We start from the raw sequence: 21,861 nt of genomic DNA on the forward strand, positions 1-21,861 counted from the left end.
CCTTCATGTTTCCATTTCTCTGGAAATACTAATTAGAGAAATGCGAAATAAATATTTAAGACTTTCATATGAAAATTAATCATAAAATCCACTGTACTTCTGATAGGCTAAAAACGTGTGTAGACTTTGTCATATCTCTAACCTAGTAAACAAAAATAAAATAGTCAGAAACATGGAAATGATTTCAAATTGTTTTTTTTTTAATGGCAATCCTACTCCCATGGCATGCGACATTAACCACGAAACTCAAAACAATAAGATCAAAATGTATCCAAGAAATAATAAAAAACTATGTTTGCCTTTTTACAGTACAACAAACAAGTCGTCACGCTGAACACCAAACTCAGTAAAATATTTAGCAGACAGAACATTTCAAGGGCGATTGTGTTGACTGTCGTAGTGTTGGTTCTACCCATGATACTTGGACTCCTACTACTTGCTTTACTTTACAAAGTGATGTGTGCTATGATTATAATACGAAAAGACAAAAACTTCGTCGGGTTCCTAGACAGTTTCGACGTCTTCTGGAGCTTAGAAGATGATACTTCCAAAAGTATTATCAACGTCCTCGGTATTATAGAGTCCAACTCCTCTCAAGCTGTAGCCAAAGACATAAAGAAAAAGTTAGAGCAAGCTATTTTAAACGACACTACAGGAAAGATCTTTTATAGAAGAAACGAAAAGTACGGATTTTACTACTGGAGTCGACACAATTTTGTCGATATGGATCAATACGTAGAAGTTATTGAATTACCGAATAAATGTGATGATAATCTTAACGTAATTGACTTAGAAAACCTTATGACAGATTTACAGGAAGATTCTTTACCATATGAAGATGAAGGATTGTTTAAAATTTTAATAACCAGGCAAAGAATTAGTAATCACAATAATCTAAAAGGCAATTATGGCATAATATTCAGAATACACCATTCCGTTGGAGACGGCACAGCTTTAATAGAGTTTTTATGTCAAACCCTTGCCGATGAAACTAATGATTGCTTAGTCAACATGTTTTCAATGCCCGAGGCTTACAGAAATCCAAGTTCCCCTAAGAACCTTGTTGATATGATGCAAACATTGCTAGAAATACCTATCTGTTTCGTAGATGGGATTCTTAGAAAGCCCGATGAAAATCCTCTACATAGCAAAAGTTTGAACGGAAGGACAGTTTTCAAATGGACAGAGTCTGATGAAAATTTGCTAACTATGGTGAAAGAAATTAAAGAAAACGTTGCTCGAACATGCTTTTCTGAAATCTTGATAGCAGCTCTTTCAAGAGGTCTACGGAATTCATTCCAGCAGGTAATTAGTAATTTGAATAAAGTTGATTCAAACAAGATATCATTATTAACTCACGTACTTTTTATCAGACAGAGGGCAAAGTTCCAGAGGACGTAGCAGTAGTATTACCAGTTAGATTTCCAAAAACATCTACGATTGGCGACGACCCTATTCTAAAAAATGATTTTAGTGTAACCATATTAGATGTGCCAGTAGAAGACAAAGATAATCTGTATGAAATAAAGGAACGTTGCAACTTGCTACGTAGAAGCGCGGATCCATTGGTACGTGTCTATTTATAACAGTTCTTTATTGATTTTATTGCTAATTTAGAATTCAAAGCTGTTTGAGCGGGAGCCAATTGCAGTGAATGGCGGGGTTGTTCAATGAATGTTTGTTGTGAGTAATAATAGAACAATTTATTATTTATTAGTCACAATACGGCATTGATAATAAACAGCTGGTTGTTCAGACAAAAAATAATACGTATTTGCTACGTGCGTAAATAATTATTACCATGTCTGTACCTAGGTGGAATAATAATGATTATCAAATGAGAAGCCACTGTAGGAAAACAATGTGTGTTGGCATATGAACTTGATCATTGGGGACGTTTTGTCCGTGGTCTTTCCATCTCCTTTTCTTTAACTTATAAGTCCCAATTCTCTTAGAGTCAAGTAACGCAATCTGGAGTTATTAACAGGAACCAGATTTTACAGAAGCGACCGATGCCCGATCTTCCAACCCTCGGAGAAGACCCGGCCATGTCTAAGGAAATACGAGTAGGCCTAAAATCTTTACGTGTTTTTACAGACCAACTACTACTTCCTCAAGCTGATCTGCAGTGTGTTCCCGGCGAGTATCCTTCAGCCGATGCTCTACAGCCGTCAAGCTACCATGGTACTGAGCAACCTGCCAGGCCCACCGCGCCTGACCATCTGTGGGGGCAACGTCCTCCAGTCATTGGTATTCTTCGTGCCACACAAGGGAACCACAGGTTGGTCAGATAGATTAGGGTTGGTATGTCAACTTTTAATTTTACTGCTTTTGAGAATCATGCTTATGGAAATTGAGTCAGTCAATGAAGGTAAACCTGAATCTTAATTTTTAAGTGATTGGTAATAAATAGTGCTATGGTAAATACACAAAGAGTAGGTACTCTAAGGTATAAACCGGCGAGCATTAATGAAGATTATGATAAGAGAGGAAGTGGTGTGTGAGGATAGTAGTAAGTGGAATTCCGAGACCTGCGCCTAGTCCAGGAAAAAAAAACAGTGATATAACCCCTGAGTACCAAGTACGCCTTGTGCCTTGCATTTGTAATGTGACACCGCAGCACCATCTTCCGGGCTATGTGGTTTATGCATTGTGATCACGTTTCAAGTTCAACACTGAATATACCTAATAAGTACCTATTATAAAACTCGCATCTTGATATAACAAGTGCTTCTAAAGCTTAGTGCAATTTGCCCGCGTATTTGCGTCACCAAAATCGCGCGTTATTTAGGAATTATCTTCTCTTTAACTTCGCCACGCTGTTGTCTTGTCTTGCAGACAGCATCTCTATCTAAAGCCGACTATTTGACTGCTTTACAAGACTCAACGTTCACATAAGCTTACGATTATGTCCCAATGAGGAACTTTCCAGACAGACTCAAAAAGAAAGATAAAAGATGCATTATGTCTACTATCCTTGAAATTAGGTTAAACGAAGGAAAATCTGTACGTCGATCGCAAAACGCACGACGTTCACCTTCTCTTTAACTTGTTCAATGTACTTATAATATTCTTGCTACATCTGTTATAAATTGTATAACATTTTCAGGCGTGCATAAATCATCAATTTCCTTTTAACTGCAGGTCTAGGAGTTACAGCACTCTGTTACGGCGGAGTGCTCAGATTCGCAGCGAGTGCGGATCAGGCGCTGATCTCCACTTCTGACCGCCTGTCTCCGATCCTCGACGGTATGGTGGAGGAAATACGACGGCTGCATACAAAATATGCTAACAAGAGGCATATTTAGCTGTGGCTCTATTTCAGAGGCCTTAGACAAAATAGATGTTACCTAGCTACTTCTAATTGGAATAAATAGACTGAATTACCAAATAGGACTTAAGAAAGTTGTGTTGACATCTCAGTAAAAGGTGAGCTTCTATATTTTATAGAAATTACGTGACTACCTATACTTGGGCCGATAGACATGACGATCATTATACAGGGTGTTAGTGACATCGTAATGAATACTGAGGGGGATGATTCAGACCATGATTCTGAGTTAATATCAAGTGGAATTTTCCTCAAAGTTACGATGTCACTAACACCATGTATACTTAGTCCGTACATGAAGATCATTATAGGTAGTTAATGGCTCCGATTCCTGCAGACACAGGACCTAATTTTATTTTAAGTTATACCCGTCATTTTCTTAACCACCGAAAAGGAAAGAGACGGACGATTGACAACTGTTAATTTTAAAATGAATGAACAACCCGGGTGAATAAACGGCATCTCGCTGATATGCGACCCGTTTGACGTGTGCTATCAACTTAATTTTGTCGGGTTATTATATTAGCACATATAACATTTTTAAAGTTTGTTAAATTTCTGCCTAAAATTGACGTCTGTTTCATAAATTGTATGCCTGTCGATTACTCGTCCCTTTCCTTTTCGGCGGATAAGAAAATGACAGACATATTCTAAAATTAGATGGTGTACCCTAGACTCAGCAGCATTGGTTTGCCTACACTTATTTATTGTTTTGTTTTTTTTTTCAGATATGGAGATCGTCAATCTATAGAAAGTGTTTTACTTTTTTTTTCTGGAATAATATCTACTACCTTGATATGATCCCTAAGTATAGCTAACTGTACGGAAAATGTATGTAGAAAATCGAAAAAAAAGTGTTTAGGAAATCTTGATGCAAGGCGCCAACAGAAGAATCGACTGAAGCCCTCCCTAACAACTCCACACACAAAAAACCCGTCTAGCCAGCTTTATTATGTGCCAGGAAGTCGAAGTTCAGTTTCGGTAGCCACATCAGAGCCCACCACAACAACGACCCGGAATAGACGTAAATCAGGAGGTAATGAATTCTTGCTGCTTGAATGCTTGCATCTCAAACGAGGAGTGCCGATGCGAACCCCGGTAACGGACTTGCACCAATGAGTTATTAATTTATCTTAAGTGCAGTTTACACTAACACAGTTGGCTCGACCATTATAGGCGACGATACCGCTCATCACCTATCACCTTGATTTAATAGAAAGCTTGGTGAGGTGTGGGTACTTAGTTCATCGAGCGATTGATGCACCTCTGACTACCCCAATTAGGATATAGTCGTGAGCTTATGTAATAAGCCGCCGTCGCAGCTGGACACGGTTTGAAAAAAATAAGTAAAAAAAAAACCGGTTAAAATTGTGGTTCGATAAACACATTCAATGAGGAATACGCATTCAGTCCTAATGGAAGTTTTCCATTTAGTAAAACATGGACACTGCTTGAACTATCTAATAAAATGAATATAACTTAGTACCGTTATGTTTTATTATCAATACAACACTTAAAACACCTTCCACAGGAAAATTATTCTAAATACAAATTACTCTTGTACGAAAGACACTCCTAATAAAGACTAAATAAATTATTAAAACGTTTAGATAATTAATGAATTCCTTCCTCAATCCATTACGCAGGTTTAGAGTTTTTCTAATTGCGCCTTCAATCTGAGATTCTCCAAAAATAGCAGATTACACTTTCGGATCTACAAACACAAATAATTGTATATCTACCTACCACACACCGTGCGTGCGTTTGACCAATAACCGTGCGAAGTCTATCCACGTAGATAGCATTCGCTGCGTCTATTGGTCGAAACCCTCGATTATAATTCGCGCAGTGCGCGGCGCAGTTGCTGCACAGAGCCTGCTAAAGACGAAAAAGTGGTTTGAATTGATTCGTAAGTACCTACGTATAAGTCGTATATGTAGTCGGAGGAAACATACGGTATTTGATAAAACGAAAATATCGTAACGATACGCATCGGGCAATACCTACGTACGACTGCCTATAGCCAGTAGATATATATGCCTTCCAGATCTTTTGATCACAGAGAGACAAATTATGACCGCATCTTTTCTCGTCGTTTCCAGCGGTGAAGGATAATATCGTGAGGAAACCCACATTCCCGAGAAATGCATTTTCGGAGGTATGTGACCTAACTTGTATTGGGCTGTTTTTCCCTTCGCGGCGCGGGTAGGCAGTCGCATTTGTAAAAACCGGACCTGTCAAATCTCTTCAGGTTAGGTAAGCGAACCCTGTGAGAAACGGGATAATGCTAGGGAGCTGATGATATTCTCTCGTCATCGTGTCTGCTCTGTTCCACTCCGCTCAAGTGGATGTGCTTTGACATTTTAAGCCTATCTAGTATCTACACAAGAAGTCATCATAATGGTAACGTAACGGCCTCCGTGGTCCAGTGGTTGAGCGTTGGGCTCACGATCCGAAGGTCCCTTGTTAATCCCGGTGGGGACATATCACTAAAACCACTTTGTGAGCTTTGGTTTAGGACATTGTTGGCTGATCACCCGATTGTCCGAAAGTAAGATAATCCGTCAGCTGCTCAATAATAACGCTGACACCAGTTGATAAGGTTGGTGATCCACCTCATAACTCTCAAGATAGAAGAAGATTATGATGGTCACCTTACCTACCTCGTCAAGCAGCAGGGCAGTGGCGGCGTCCTTCTCAGCGGCCATACTGTCGGCGATCTGGGCGTCAAGTTCCAAGCGAGCGCGTTCCGCCGCCGCCACTACTTCGCACACCGCTCGCCGTAGCTGAGATATCTTCTCTTCGTATTCCGCTTTCTACCACATAAGACACGAGTAATAAATAAATAAGTTAGGTTAGGTTAGGTTAACAGCCTCCGTGGTCGCGTGGTAGCGTTAGGCTCACGATCTGGAGGTCCGGGTTCGATTCCCGATGGGGACATTGTCGAAATCACTTTGTGAGACTGTCCTTTGTTTGGTAAGGACTTTTCAGGCTTGAATCACCTGATTGTCCGAAAAAGTAAGATGATTCCGTGCTTCGGAGGGCACGTTAAGCCGTTGGTCCCGGCTATTAGCCGTAAAAACACCTCCACCAACCCGCAGTGGAGCAGCGTGGTGGAGTATGCTCCATACCCCCTCCGGTTGATTGAGGGGAGGCCTGTGCCCAGCAGTGGGACGTATATAGGCCGTTTATGTATGTGTTATGTATGTTAGGTTATGTTCATCATTAGCCCATTAATGTCCGCGCTGGGGCACGGGCCTTCCCTATGGATGGATAGGGAGATCGGGTCTTAAACCATCACGCGGGCCCAGTGCGGACGGGACCAAAGGCTTAACGTGCCTTCCGAAGCACGGAGGAGCTCGAGATGAAAACTTTTTTGTGGTCACCCATCCTATGACCGGCCATTGCGAAAGTTGCTTAACTTCAACAATTGCAGACCGAGCGCGTTAATCGCTGCGCCACCGAGCTCCTAGAGGTTATTCTAGTTATGGTTTATTTTGTACTACACATCTTCAAGAGACTTCTCTGTTTGGACTACGGTAGTGGGGTATGTGAACTCCGTATCTAGTCACTGAGGCTCTATGGTACACGGTTTGCTTCTCAAACGGAAAGAACCAGTGTGTACCGGACTTGCATCATGGTTGATGAGGTTGGTAATTCACCTCATAACATACACGATAGAAGAAGAATTTATTTTAATAGTGCAGTTTCCACTAACACAGTTGGTTCGACCATTGTAGATGGCGATACATCTCACCACCTAACAGAAAGCTCAGTGAAGGTGAGGTGTAAGGCTTAGTTCATCTTGCGATGGATCTATCTCTGGTTTACCCCATTGGGATATAGTCGCGGGATTATGTTAGAAAGTACCTTTAAGTACTTAAGCTTAGTTCGTCCTTGGATAGGGTTTTCGATCAACGCGCAAATTTTCATCCAAATCGGTCTAGCGGTTGACGTACATGGATAGATAGATAAAATACTTTATTGAGCACAATGGACCCAAGATATGACCCGATTACTCTAGCCATAGAGGCAGCCAATCAGCTCGCGACACCAAACACTTCAGGACCCCAATACCGACCCCGCCGGCGTGGTCGACGATTTCCGTCAATCAGCGCTTATCGACCCCCTAGGGTCGATTAATTCTTTCAAATATGTTTCCTCTCAGACGACGCCCTTAGCCGAGGTTCGCACCCAATTGGCCACCCTCAGGCTTGTTGTCTTAAACGTTGTACCGGGTGAAAGCCTTCAGCGCTCCCCGTTTGTCCGGCCAAGTAGTTAATGCCATCTGCGGCAAATCTACAATAAGTCACGTCAAAAAAAAAGGACCCAAGATACAGAGATAAAGACAACAGATACAGAAAAGCACAACAAGCGATCTTATTGCTTATGCAGCAATTTATTCCAGGCTACCTTTGGGTACAGGTCTTTTTTGGAGGTAGATAATTAATAGAGTCAGAGAGAGGGTTACTTCACATGTTAGTAAGGACATTTATGGATTAAAATAAGTAAGAGCTGTTTTTCAACACAATAACTACGTAGATTCCTATGAAATTACGTAGCACCTACGTAATCTTATGTCAAAAAAACATCATCAACTTACTTGCGCGATTCTCTTGTCCCGCAATGCTAGGTATTTCTCGCCGATCATAAGCAGCGTGCGGTGCGCGTGAGCAAGTCGTTCATGTGTAGTCCGCACACGCTGGCGCAGCCGCCCCAGCGCCGTCTCGCGGGCGCTTAGAGAACTACAACGCTCGTTGTAAGCTTGTAGTAGGGACGAGTACCGTTTTGATAGTTCTTCGTATCTGGAATAACCCATGGTATAACAAAACCAGGTATGCTCCTATGACAAGCCGCCATTGCTAGTCCATTGATGACGTAAGTGTTACCATTTAATTGGTATCTCCAACATTCCAAGGCCGTAAATAAAGTAAATTACTGACTAATGTATTTAATTACTATTATTTGTCACATATATAAAAATCATTACTAAATCATTACATTATTACTAAAAGTTCAAAATTTCCTTGCACAGTAAATTTAAAACATTGGACGTGGGTAATTTATTTTTTTACGAAATGGCAACGCGGGGTCGGATGACGTCAGCTGGGCTAACCTTGAAATGCTAGCTGTCAGTTTTGAACATACCTGGTCTTCTTATACCATGGAATAACCCATGCTTTAGCGCAGAATGAGGCAAATACTACGTATAGAATGGCCCGGTTCGCTCCCCACCAGCTGCTGAGCTAGGTTTACTTCACGATTCGAGTGACTTGACAGCTAGACTTAAGACTTCGACACACCAAAACCAGGAAGGAGCAGGTCAGATCTGGAGCATTATATTTGCGCTTCTTTAATATATTTTTGAAATCATATACGGAAACATTTTTTTACGTAAGTAGGTACCTACTAATACTTACAAAATATTTATTCCGGAATAGCTCCATAGCTTAAAATACATAAAACAGTGATGACACGCTGAACTGCGCCTGCGCTGCGCTGCCGTCGTGCAAACATAGCTTTTGGTGCGCCAAAGCTTAAGCAGCCAGGACTAATAACTATGTTGTTGATTACTTAGGACAAAAAAAACTTACTGATACTGCAAGCACACTATGCTCATTGTCGACCAAGACTCGGCTAGGTCAACTTGACTTCGCGATGATTTCAGGGTGCCTATGAATGTAAGTTTTATAACGATTTAATTAATCTACGTAAATATTATACTTATGTTCAATGTACTGCCGCCGCTCAAAAGTTTAGTGTTATATTTCGCAAGTGTCAATCGATAAATGACTTATAAGCTAACCCTTGGTCTCATACCGTGATGAGTGAATGATACAATACAAGAGTCGATTACTGTAAGTTAACATCATTTAATGGCACCTGTTTTAGAACATTTGGATTTCTCTTCCGACACGTCACTTTCCCACCATTCGTTGATGTCGTGTAAGTGCGAGTGAGACGCCCTGCATTTTGTCAGTTTCTTCTCATATTTCTTGGTCTTCTGTAGACTGCGTTCCAAGCTATTTAGGATGTTTTTAGCGTTCTGCAGGCCACGCATGAAGTTCTTTTTGCACATTCCATTTTGCTGTTGAATAAAATATCGCTTAGGTGCTCAATTAGGTTCACGAAGTGCAACACAAGTTTGCAAGAAGTCATGGTCGAAGACAAAAAGTCTGCGGGACTAAAAAGGCCAGATTGAATCAATTTGTAAAAAGCAATATTGCTATTTGAAATTTGTTGACATTGCAACAATGTAGCCTTTTTAGGCTGCATGTCCACCGGAGCGAAGCAGCGGAGCGGAGAAACGGAGAAATGTGAACCAATAGTATTTCACAAAATGTAAACCAAATATTGCACAAAATGTGAACCAATAGTATTGCACAAAATGTGAACCAATAGTATTGCACAAAATGTGAACCAATAGTATTGCACAAACTAGTTCCTGTATTGGTTAATATTTCTCAGTTTCTCCGCTCCGTTCCGGTGACCAGGCCGCCTTAGACCCCCTGTTTTGTAAATCCCGAGCATGCATTTTGTAAAAATATTTGGGGACTATATTTTCTATCACCAAAATTTATATTTGTCATCAAGATGTATCACCTAATAAATAGATCTATCGCCACGAAATATTTTCGTTCTCAGATAAACAAAAATTGTTCCCAGGTATGAATTATCAAATTAATGTTAATATATGTGTAAAATAAGAGATCGATAACCAATAAAATTATATTGCATTACATGAATATAAACTTCGTTTTTATAATAACAGTTTTGTTACTTAAATAATAACTCTGTGCTCAGAATGGTAGATCTGTCACCAAATAAATCGATTATCGATCCCTGACTGCGACTCCTTTTTATTTGATATTTTGTCACCAATACAGTAGTAACATTTTATTTCGTTCAGATATTAAATTAATAGTATTCGTTACCAATTTAATACATCAATTTATAATTTTAATGAAAAAATGATCAAAGGGGCAGAGACAAATTGGCGCGCTTTAAAAATTGACCAATCCGGCCTCAACGATGGGTAGTAGGTAACTAGGTTCGATCACACGATGCGCGACGCGGGCGGCGTGCCATAAGCCAGCTATTTTAAACCAGCGCTGATTGTTCAGTGGTAATTATTTTAAACAATAAATATTGATTATATTGACTTTAATAAACCAAAGCACAAATTGATTTATTCATAAATAATAAAAAAACAGAATGTAAATCCACCACAGGCTTCGTCAGTACCAACATTCATATTAAAAAAATAAAATAAAACTAATACAACTACAACTACAATACAACAACTACAATATAACTTGACTTTAATTGTTTTATTTACTACTCTGCTAAATATAATTTATACTACCAGTGGAAATTTAGAACCTTGGGAGTCTAGTTAAGTAGCAGAATCTTTTGGTTGAAACGATGATGACAACCCTAATTTTTTATTTGAACTTAATGCAATTTTCTAGTAACATAATATCGTCACTGGAAAGGCAAAATTACGTAAGCGCCAAAATAGGTATTTTGGGTTTTTTATATATTCGGAATCAGCGTTTCATTCTGCGTCGATCTGTCTGGGTAGCATTGCGATACGAGCACTTTTTTGGCGCTTACGTAAATTTGAAAATAGTTGACTTTTTTCAATTCCAGTTTCTTAAACGACAAGATTTTGGTGTTTTTTTCGTGACTGGTGTATAAGTAATATTGTGGTCCTATATAATAACTACATATTAACTTTAAGTAAATTTGGCATTCTATAGTTTGAAAAGTATCATTTTATTAGTAATTTTGGACTACTGAAAATAAAAAATAGACTATGTATAAGTCATTTTTATTTACAGCTTTTAAAATAAGTAAGGCGTATAAGAAAAAAATGTCTTAGCATGTTTATGCAGTGAATGGCGAATAAGTAATTTTGACTTACAGTATTTAGAATAAGTAAGGTGTGTACGTAAATTTGCCTTCGCATTTTTATGCTGTTATTAAGCAAGTTTGTGGGCTAGCAGTAAGTTTCCCAGGAAGTTATTTTTTAACAATAGATCTAAAAGTAAAACTATTTTAGAATTGATTTTATAATTTATTAGCGACCCGGCTTCGCTCGGATGCAATGCTGAGGAAAAATGAAATTATTTACGACATCACATTAAAATCCTCAAAAATAACAGTATTTCTACACTATTTATTGGATGTTATTATACATACCTATAAACTTTCCTCTTGAATCACTCTATCTACTAAAGAAAATTGCATCAAAATCCGTTGCGCAATTTTAAAGATTTAAGCGTACATAGGGATATAGGGACAGAAAAAGCGACTTTGTTATACTTTTTAAGTTCTGTCGTTTGCATATTTATTTTGAATTGAGAACTCTAAATTCAAATTTGTTGGAATTTCGAATATCAAAACAATTGAAAGCATTAGGATTAATGCAATTGTTTAGTCACAGCGTTGGTTTGAATCTGTCAGATCATGTCCGAAAATGAATCTTACAAAGAAAAATTTTCTATAACTTTCGAAGAGGCCTACTGCGACTTCAGTGTTTCAAACAGTTAAAATCTCTATTCCACGATGAAGTGCCATGTCTGCGAGCCATCGAACGCTGGTATTTAGAATTCGAGCGTGGATATCCGCCTTCACTGAAGATAATATCGTTGCTGTGAGACAACTAATCCTCAAAAATCGTCATGTGACATACCGAGAATAGAGGCGTTATTAGGCATTTCAGGGACAACCATTTAAACGATATTGAATGAGGCACTTGGTGTGAGAAAACTAGTTTGCCGTTGCATCCCGCATTTTCTGACGATCATAAGGTAGCCCGCGTCAGATGGTGTAAGAAAACTCTTCAGAGGTTCAACCGAGGAGAGTCAAATCACGTGTACGACATCATCAGTGGTGACGAATCTTGGATTTATGCTATTATCCTGATTCCAAACAACAATCCACAGTTTGGGTCTTCCAAAACGAGTCAAAGCCGACTAAAGTTGTTCGCTCTCGAAGCACTTCAAAGAAGATGGTGGCTACCTTCGTGGAGAAAATCGGTCATGTTGCGACAATTGCACTTGAAGATCGTAGGACGGTTAATGCAGATTAGTATACTTACCACAATTTGTTTACCACAAGTCATCGCCGAACTTCGAAAATCTAACCCAAAGCGACGCATGATGATGCGCAGGAGTGCAGGATGCTGCACCATGACAACGCAAGCTCACACACCGCTCGTCAAACGATTATTTGAAACAGGAAAACGTAGAAATTCTTGACCATCCTCCATACAGTCCTGACCTAAGCTCCAATGATTTCTTTACATTTCCTAAAATTAAAAAAGAAACTCTTCGCGGTCAAAGGTTCCAGTGCGGTGAAGAAGCGGCCAACGCTTTCAAGTCAGCCATTTTGAACACCTCTACTTTGGAGTGGAATAAATGTTAAATAATACCTGGTTCGAGCGAATGGAAAAGTGTATTAAACTTCGTGGTAAATACTCTGAAAAACAATAAGGGGAATTATTGAAGAATTAGAAATTATTGAGGAATTAAAAAGACTTGACCCTTCCAGAGACTTGACTAGACTTAGAGCCACGTATGCTTGTCCTAATTCAAACAATTTTGAGCCCAAATATACTACTGCATGGTCGACTCTGCTGCCCTGCATATGTTATGTTATGTTAGTTGGCTCTGTTTTCCGCATTTAGACTCTAAGGTGGCCCATTATGCGTGTAATTGTTGACTACGTAAGCCAACCTATCTCCTTCCAGAAGCTCAGAAGCCTCCTGGGGATTTCACAGGCTTCGCGGAGCGACCCCACCCAGCGATCCACTGTGCTGCCCTGCATATTATGGACGGTGGATGACAATGACAAAATTAAGGGCAACATCCTTCTTTCAGTCATTTTGTAATATCGTCCATCTTGGATTTGAAATTTTGATATAATGACAGTATTCTACTAGTGTAGTCCTATCTTTGATACACATATTGAGGGGGTTGTGGAAAAATATGTAATCCCCATTATGTACCGGCTGCCATCTTAGATTTATAATGTTATTGATTTTATTATATTGTATTGACATCGGAATTAAAGGTGCGTACCAAATTTCAGATCAATCTGACAACAGGAAGGTACTTAAATTGCAATATCTAATTTTGATACAAATATACCGTACGGGTTTAGCTAAATAAAACCGTTTAACCCTTTCACGGACAGAGACCATGGGTCATTGGTGGTTCATAATAGGTAGTATGGCACCTTGGAATCGGAACGTCCGTATACGTTCTGTCTTTGAAAGTGTTAAAAAGAAACTTTTACAAACAGATAACGGGTTGTACGCTATTATTTATATTTTATGAAACTTTATTTCTGGCACTTCAGTATTTTAATAGCCATTTTTATAAATTAATTGAAGTAATTAGTAGTTTAAAGAGGTATTAAGAATAATTATTTGTCTCTTACGTCTTTTTACCCATGTAAGATATTACAAAAACTTACTTTAAAGAATTTTTGGTGAACTGACATAATCAATCGATCACTTTGTAGGCAATTTTTACATAATGAGAGCAGATGTGTAAAAGTCGTTACAGTAACTTTTACTCCGCTAACATTACAGTATTATTATATTTAAAGAAATATTGTCGTTCTCGTATGCATTGTCGTAAGAGCTGTAAGTAATTTTGCTTCCAAATAATATTTTAACCAGATGGCGGTTAAGTAAATTTGCTTTACTGTAAACTGAAGTCATTTTTACGTAAGCGCCACTATATCCTAAAATAGCAATCCAACAGTTATAATATGTATTGCTGAACATAGAAAATTAAAAAACAATGTAACCTTTCTTTGACATCATCTAAATTGGATAATTGGGTAAAAAGTTATGATAAAAAAACGAAAAAATGAAACTTTAAACGGCTTTTTCTCGAAATGGCCTTTTGGCGCTTACGTAATTTTGCCTTTCCAGTGACGATATGATTTATTGGTAATCTCTTTAAATTAGTTTGTTTAAATACTTATTAGGACACACCTATTATAATACATACAAAAACATTTATTTGGTACTAGACCTTATATCTCAGGATTTTAGGTGATTTATTGTGGAACTGATTTTGCATTGTTTGGTGACTACATTTTGGTGACAGATCTACTATTTTGAGGACAAACCCTATTATTTAAGAAACACAAAACTAATTAAATTGGTGATAGCTTAAATGATACCCAAAATATTTTAGACCGTAGATTTTTTACCTAGTCTAAAAGTGATAGGTTTGTTTTATGTTTGTATGTCCAGTATTTCCAACGTAACACTTACATAGTTTTTCTCGATGCCGTTCTTATTTTCTTGCGTAAACAAATTGTTGTATATGGTTCCTTGCATGGGTTACTATGGAAATATATAAGAATTATTGTCAAAACCACTGGATGATAATGTTCTACAGAAAAGTTACAAAAGCTATTAATTTCATTTGCTGTCAAACTTTACTGGATTACTGTCAAAAGGTGCAAAATAGATTAAAATAAAATAGTTCGTATAAACTTACCATTTGTATTTTCATGTTATTTATGTTCCACTTTTCAGCCAATGGTCTTGTAACCAAAGCCGCAATAAATAGAGGAAATAACTAATCACCGCGAAAGAGACAGCAACAGAGCGTGTTTTCTCTCGCATTCTCGCGTGCTGTGATTGATCGATTCCGCAGTCTTTTCTCCGCTTTGTTGCATACCCACCATAACCACTATCTACTATAATATTAAATAAAATAACATGGAAATTCATCCTCAGATGGTTTATTCGTTCAACTACAACAAAAGCATAATTTTTATAACTAAATCAGTCTAAAAATATTCTATCTCCTGCAATATCACTACTTCAAATATTTGTATCTAAATGATTAAATTATTATACTACGTGGTGTGCATTTCACGATTAGCGACGCTGTTTGGCTTTTTTGTGCACTACACTCGATGTAGTTGGCTTACAAGTACTTGAACGATATCCCTTGTATTGATAATTTAATCATACTGCGAGGTATAACTATTTCGGTAAAAATCTTTGGTACAAACTATTAGGCAGCGTCACCTAGCGAATTTCTATCCTACAATCTCCGAATACGAGCAGAGCACAAAAAAGTTTCATATTACAGCTGCTTAATTTACTACGGCAAAACATGTTTTGTCATGTAAAACGGAGAGAAAACCAATATTCTAAAGATTGGTGGAATACTGGGTGATATCGATGGATAACATTCTGGAAGACATTGTTCGGCTTCAAAGAAGCTAACGAAACGTGATAATTGACTAACAACAGTATTAGCAATAACATTTATAAAAGCTAACAGCCACGATCAACTCGAATACTGAACATTTGCAATCAATAGAACCTCCTCCCTTTTTGAAGTCGGTTAAAAAGTATGACTACGTCACAATCAAGATCTAAGGGTTCGACACATACAGACCGAAACACAAAACTTGTAACACTTAAATAGTTTATTAGTGCACTGTTATTAAGCAACGCACTTAGCTTTTACAAGTTTACACGTTTTGTGTTCAAGCCTTATTACAGGTAAGAAACAAATTGCATTTCACAACTAATTAACAATTTCTAAATAAACAAGTCACAACATTATTGTACACATAAACATTTATTATTCTCGCGTTACTATTGCTTGTTAATGAGGCACTTAGAATATTGTAAATCTGATAAAATACTCGTTGCAATCGCAAGCACAATGTCTTTTCCACAATCACTGCTCTGTGAATATTTAATGGGTACAAGTTTCATATATTTACACCTTGCTTAAAAGTACATGATATCTGTATAAAAAATTGTAACATGATCTGATAAAATGTTAATATTGGTAAATAAAAGAAAAATAAATGGACATGTGAATATTAAACATATTCTATAGACTAGTTAAAATTCAACAATTCTTTAATTTGATTATTTTGGCGATAACATATTGGATCGGCAGCGCATCACCAGCACAGGACATCTTTGGTATATTTTATTTGTAAAAGAATTTGCAATAGGTATTTATCAACATAAACTCTAACCATACACTCAACATAACAATCTTAAAGAATATTGGTTCAAATCAAAGTAACAATGTCAACTGCAAATAAATTGAGCTTTTGGAAACATTTCATTTAAAATATGATAAACCTACTGAGATCCACAATCACCTGTAGATTACTAAATTTGTTGCTTTTATTTACACATACTGTAGTATTCATTTACAATTTTATGGTCGGAGTTTTAAAGCACATGCAATTTTTTTTTAAAGAATAACGCAATGTTGAATATTTCAATCTCAAACATTATGTGTGGATAAAACCTTGCCCCAAAAGGAGTGCAATGAGAAAGGAACATAAATAAGAGCTGCCTTTTATAATTTCAGAACTTGGTATGCTTAAGTTCCATATTCAAAAGTGCGTTTTATATTTTAAACGTGTTCTCGTATCACAATGGAACAGCGTTTGAACGCACAACAGTGTTTACATTTACAAGTTTTTGAAAAGATATTTTTATGTGACCCACACTAGTGAACGTAGATTTCACTACATCTAGAACAAAATAAAAGTTTAGCATAGTTGTCCTTTATGAGTGTTTAATAAAATATTATGTTTTATAATTAAAATTCAAATTTGTGCCCGTCATTACAAGTTTACACTTGTAATACCGGGTTTTCCGGATAACATTTTTCCGAATATTATTTCACTTATAGTCATAAAAAATTTAGTAAACTGCAGATGATTGTGACTTACGCTACCGAAGACTCGTTGGTACCGGAGGGTGATTCTCGCGGGGTTCAGAGTGAGTTGGTGATGTTCTGGAAGAGGCGTTTGCCCCACCACGTCTCCAAGTCGAAGGGTTTGAAGTCGCGCAGGCACGCGCTCGGGGCATCATCCTGGTAGTAAAGGTTGGAGGGGGGCGCGGGGGATGAGCTGCCTGATGCTGGAATACAGTGGAAACATTATAAATAAAGATTTAAAGCATGTCTTTCAGGTGGACAGACTTCGAGAGAACTCCTGCTATCTTTGTCTATCGTCCACATTATTTAAAGTCGTGGTATCTCTGTTTCGTGGATTATATGAACTCGTGCCTTTGCTTACCATTCCCCCCGCACATCTGTCGGCACCATAGGTGCGGTACAGTGCTCGCGGCGAGACAAAAAATGTGATAAATGTTGCACTAGATGTTGCACTGTCCCGCACCAAATTGTAATAATGCTTCCTATCCACTGGTTGCCTGGAAGAAATTGCTGCTTAGCAATAAGGCCGCCAGATTGTACTGTATCTATCATCATCTGTGTTAATTTGTTTTGTATATTGTGTGCAATAAAGTATATTTAGATTTTTTGATTTGATAAATGTCTAATCTCAGACTATATATTTTTTTAACCGTTTTCCGTAACTCGACGTATGAGCGCTTATTTTACGTGATACCTGAAACGGCTGAATCACTCCAACCAGCCTAATTCCTCAAGGAAATCTAACAGTCCTTTGACATTGCTGACCACCTCGGGCAAACAACCCGTCATGCCAAGGTGCCTGGCCCGGTAGTTGGCGACACCTCCACACTCCAGTAGAAAGTGATTTTGCAGTCGTAAATGATTATTATTCGAAACGACAGAGGTATTGCCACATGTTAAAGTAGTTATTTAATAGTAGTGACTTATGAATAATTCACATGCATATCTCAGGTTTTATCTTCTATCTATTTGGGTAAGCTCCCAACATAGACAATATTTAAATATATCACATAATCTACTAAGGTCATCTTTCTTACCCATAACAATATAACATTCATTGTTATGTAGAAATACATCCTGGGATTGGGTTAAGTAGTACGGAACCTTTGACAAACTGTCACCCTCACAGTACCAATTGGAATGGGTCCTTACAACTATTAATATGGGTACTTATTTATATTTTTTTCTATTTAATTTTGAATGTGAAATAAAACCATTATAATTAGTACTTACCAATGCTGCCACTAGTGGGTGTCGATGGCTCACTGTCGCCATATGCAGTTTGTGACCATGCTGTAAAAAAAAAGAAAAAATATGGTTGTTTATTATAAAGTAGTTTCACGCCTGTTTCTCGCAGGGGTAAGCTAAGACTATGGAATTCCATTTGCTTCGAAAATTCAAAAATATTTATTGTTCAAAATTGGCTTACAAAGTTAGTGCTTTTTGAACTTCAAACACTAGGTTCGATCCTAAAACACTAGGTATACTACTAGTATTCTAAGTTAATTAAATAAGTTTCTAAGTTATTTAGAGCCCATGCACCTATATAATTATGGAACATGGGCATAGGACAATATAATGTGACTTTGATTATTAATAGCATGCTTAACTGTATTCATGACTGAATAGTAATAGTACTTATTTACTTTAGTATTTTAGGTTATAAGTACTTATTTCATAGATAATTTACAGTCACTAATGAAGCAAACACTGGATGTGTGGGTCCACTATTACTACAACTATATTAACTTTTGTTTTTTTCCATAAAGGGCCTGCTTTTATGTTTATTCTTTTGTCTTATGTAGAGAAGTTTATAGGTACTTTTATTTAGAACAGTGACTACAAGTTGTTTCTATGTTACCGATTTGGCTCAAAGCCATGTTTTTTGGATCATTATTAGTGTTTCATGTTTCTTTCAATCCAAGAGATACCTAATAAAAAATATTTTTGTTTTGTTTGATTTTTGTTATGTTAAAGCAGAATATTTTTAAAATTTATAATAGAGACAAATGTAGGTTTCAAGTATTTTGAAGTTCTATAGAAAATCAATAATTTTTGGGTGGGGAAGATGCAGAAGTTTATGTAGGTACTTACTTTCACTAATAAATCTAATAATTTCCTCGTGTTGCGGCGTGATCACGTGGTGTTGTATTCTCTGATGGATTGTCTTTTTACCATTGGAATGAAATATTGGTTTCGGCATACTGAAAATAAACACGGTAAACAACATAAAACAACACCATAACAGTGAAACTATTGTGCAATAAATTTTGTACTAAAAACTTTTTTAAAAGCTGGCTAAATGTAGATTTAGTCGCTGTAAACAGGAAGAAACCACTACGCCGGGAGGTTATATAAATTTTGATTAGGAAATTGACAAAATACTGTATGCATAGCTTCATGTGATAAACTCTGTACCCACTTGATAATCTCGCCATTGTCCGACTCGGAGGACTTCCTGTTCTGATCCTTGCGACTGTCCAACCTTTCCAAGTTCTGTGAGAGGCCTGCAAATGGAAATATTCTAAAGTTCACCTCCGCACACCACACATGCAAACTACGCTATCTAATAGGAAACTTGGTTTAAAATAAATATATACCCCTACGAGTTTTTGCAACTATCTTGCTGGGTCCTTTTGAGACTGTATACATTTTCCAATTTTCCTCAAAAACTAAAAAAATAAACGAAAAAGTCACAAGGATTACGAGACCACCAGAAACAACCAATGTTGCCACTGACATTAATGTGACATTGAGTAGAATATAATCTACCATAACACAAAAAATAAAATCATCTAGCAATTTTTTTACATTAAAATTATTTGATAAAAAAGTTAAGATTTTTAAAGACTACTGTGTAACACAAAAGTAAAAAAAAGCAACTAAAATTAAATGCAGAGTTTACGAAAAATTACCTAAAATATAGTTTGAGATTCATGGCAATACTGTAGTTACGTTCCGTCATAGAATAAGGAATAATACTACGTTCCGTTCTATATTACGTCGCGTTGCATTGATATCTTGGCTAGAAATACAAATATGTAGAATAAAAGGTATTTATTATAGCTTTATGAATCTTTGTTTCTGCTTTTTATTTTACGTCTCCTTTATCTACAACTAAACTGACATTTAGTCAGTACGCCTTATATAAAAACTCAGCAATACTACCAGACACACTTTGCAATGAAGAATTCTTCAGGAGACTTACCTAGGACACTTACCTACTAATTTACAAATAAAACCCAATACGGGAAGGAAGATAAGTAAGTATCACCTACGTAGTGGATTTTGCATCTGTCATATTTAAGTAAAGTGCTTAAGACACTGAGTAACTTCTATATTTAGTTAGGTACTTTAACACGTTTACTGTCTAACTGAAAATTAAATATCGACCCCTAACGTGCAATGTTATTTTTCGATAAACACAGGAGTTTATGTACATAGACACACTTGAACAAAAAAAAAAACTAATGCCCCACATATGGGACACGCACACAGTGAACGTGTTAAAATATGTAGGTATATTAATTTGTATCCATTTTCTTGTCGTTAATGGCAGTGGAAGTGTGGTAAGTGAGTCGTATCACCATTTAACGAGTTGGAATATTGCAACGGCACAGTTTACGCTTATTGCCTTCTGGGTTGGGCAATGACCTTAGGGTTTCAACTATATAACTATACCTATAGTTCTATTTATTTATACTAGAGAGAACGAATGAAAGCAGATTAAGAAAAAAATAATGTTGCATTGGTAAGTGGTAGAGTTGGATGAGCAAGGCCTACCGCGTTAAGATCCAGGATGTTTTAAAGAAAGGGTCACTTTGTGATATGGGCTTGATCCCGAAATAAAGGTTTTTTTTTACTAATTTATTTTTCTAAAAGGTGCTGATGAAGCCAGAAAATCCACTACGACCTGTGTAGATGCATAAATACATACGTTTCAATTATACTTATATAATACCTGTGTAGATCCATTGGTTGTTATTTTCTCAAAACTTATCCAACAAGTCTGCATGAGGATCTCTTATCTGACGGGTCAAAGGTCACTTCGCTTGCGACGCAGCCAGTGCTAGTAGGGTACCTAATGTGAATTGTACAGCTAAGAGATAGGTTATCGCCCTTCAGCTAAGCAAAGTTGGATAATGGAACCAATTGCCTTATTACGGCGTCTGAATGTGCAATTTAAGTTAATAAATTGTCGTTTGTTGGGTTCGCTTGGGATTCAAAACTGATTTGTACGTTTATATGTAGCAACAGATTGGGAAAGGGATGCAGACACTGTCATTAGGGCATCGTTAGACTTGTTATCTTAAATTTTACGAGTGTGTGCGCCTGCGTTTTGCGCGAACGTCTGCGCACCTTAATATATCCTGCGTACCTGACCGCTTCATCATCATCTTAAAATTTATACCGGGTGAGAATAGACCTTAGCCTACGTACATAAACTCACGTCTATTTCCCACCGGGGTAAGCAGAGACTATGGAATTCCATTTGCTTCGATCCTGACACACTTCTCTTGCTTCCTCCACATTCATCAATCGTTTCATACACGCACGCCGGTTCAGACTAGATCGTACTGAAGCTTCTCTAATGACATCTGCAATTTGGTCAATGTACGTCCTTCTAGGTCTTCCTCTGTCAGCCATAGCACAAATGAACCTTAGCTCTTCCCATTTGTCCAGACAGTTAAGCCGTTAGAGGCAAATTTATTATAGTTTAGGTATGTTATCTTCTGTCGACTTTTTTTCGACTCTGCTCCGCACCACCCAAATCCCCTGGTAGTTGCGGCT

At 37.4% G+C, this 21,861-nt stretch overlaps 3 protein-coding genes across 3 annotated transcripts; 1 reads left to right on the forward strand and 2 right to left on the reverse strand.

Annotated features, from left to right (window-relative positions):
• Positions 1–291: 291 nt before the first annotated feature.
• On the forward strand, positions 292–4,765 carry LOC126372652 (uncharacterized). The gene is made up of 5 exons (XM_050018501.1): positions 292–1,305; positions 1,374–1,568; positions 2,098–2,281; positions 3,145–3,429; positions 4,060–4,765. Exons 1-4 carry the CDS (start codon positions 292–294, stop codon positions 3,306–3,308), a joined length of 1,557 nt encoding a protein of 518 aa, XP_049874458.1. The 3' UTR covers positions 3,309–3,429; positions 4,060–4,765.
• On the reverse strand, positions 4,282–9,410 carry LOC126372654 (uncharacterized). Its single transcript, XM_050018502.1, has 5 exons — positions 9,227–9,410; positions 8,926–9,004; positions 7,935–8,136; positions 5,995–6,147; positions 4,282–4,437 (listed from the first exon to the last, which is right to left on the reverse strand). Exons 1-5 carry the CDS (start codon positions 9,408–9,410, stop codon positions 4,282–4,284), a joined length of 774 nt encoding a protein of 257 aa, XP_049874459.1.
• Positions 9,411–15,090: 5,680 nt separating this feature from the next.
• Positions 15,091–19,799, reverse strand: LOC126372573 (MAPK regulated corepressor interacting protein 2). The gene is made up of 5 exons (XM_050018400.1): positions 19,671–19,799; positions 19,493–19,577; positions 19,165–19,274; positions 18,304–18,363; positions 15,091–17,273 (listed from the first exon to the last, which is right to left on the reverse strand). Exons 1-5 carry the CDS (start codon positions 19,720–19,722, stop codon positions 17,128–17,130), a joined length of 453 nt encoding a protein of 150 aa, XP_049874357.1. The 5' UTR covers positions 19,723–19,799; the 3' UTR covers positions 15,091–17,127.
• Positions 19,800–21,861: the final 2,062 nt, after the last annotated feature.

The sequence above is a fragment of the Pectinophora gossypiella genome, chromosome 14, assembly GCF_024362695.1.
Source record: "Pectinophora gossypiella chromosome 14, ilPecGoss1.1, whole genome shotgun sequence".
NCBI lineage: Eukaryota > Metazoa > Arthropoda > Insecta > Lepidoptera > Gelechiidae > Pectinophora > Pectinophora gossypiella.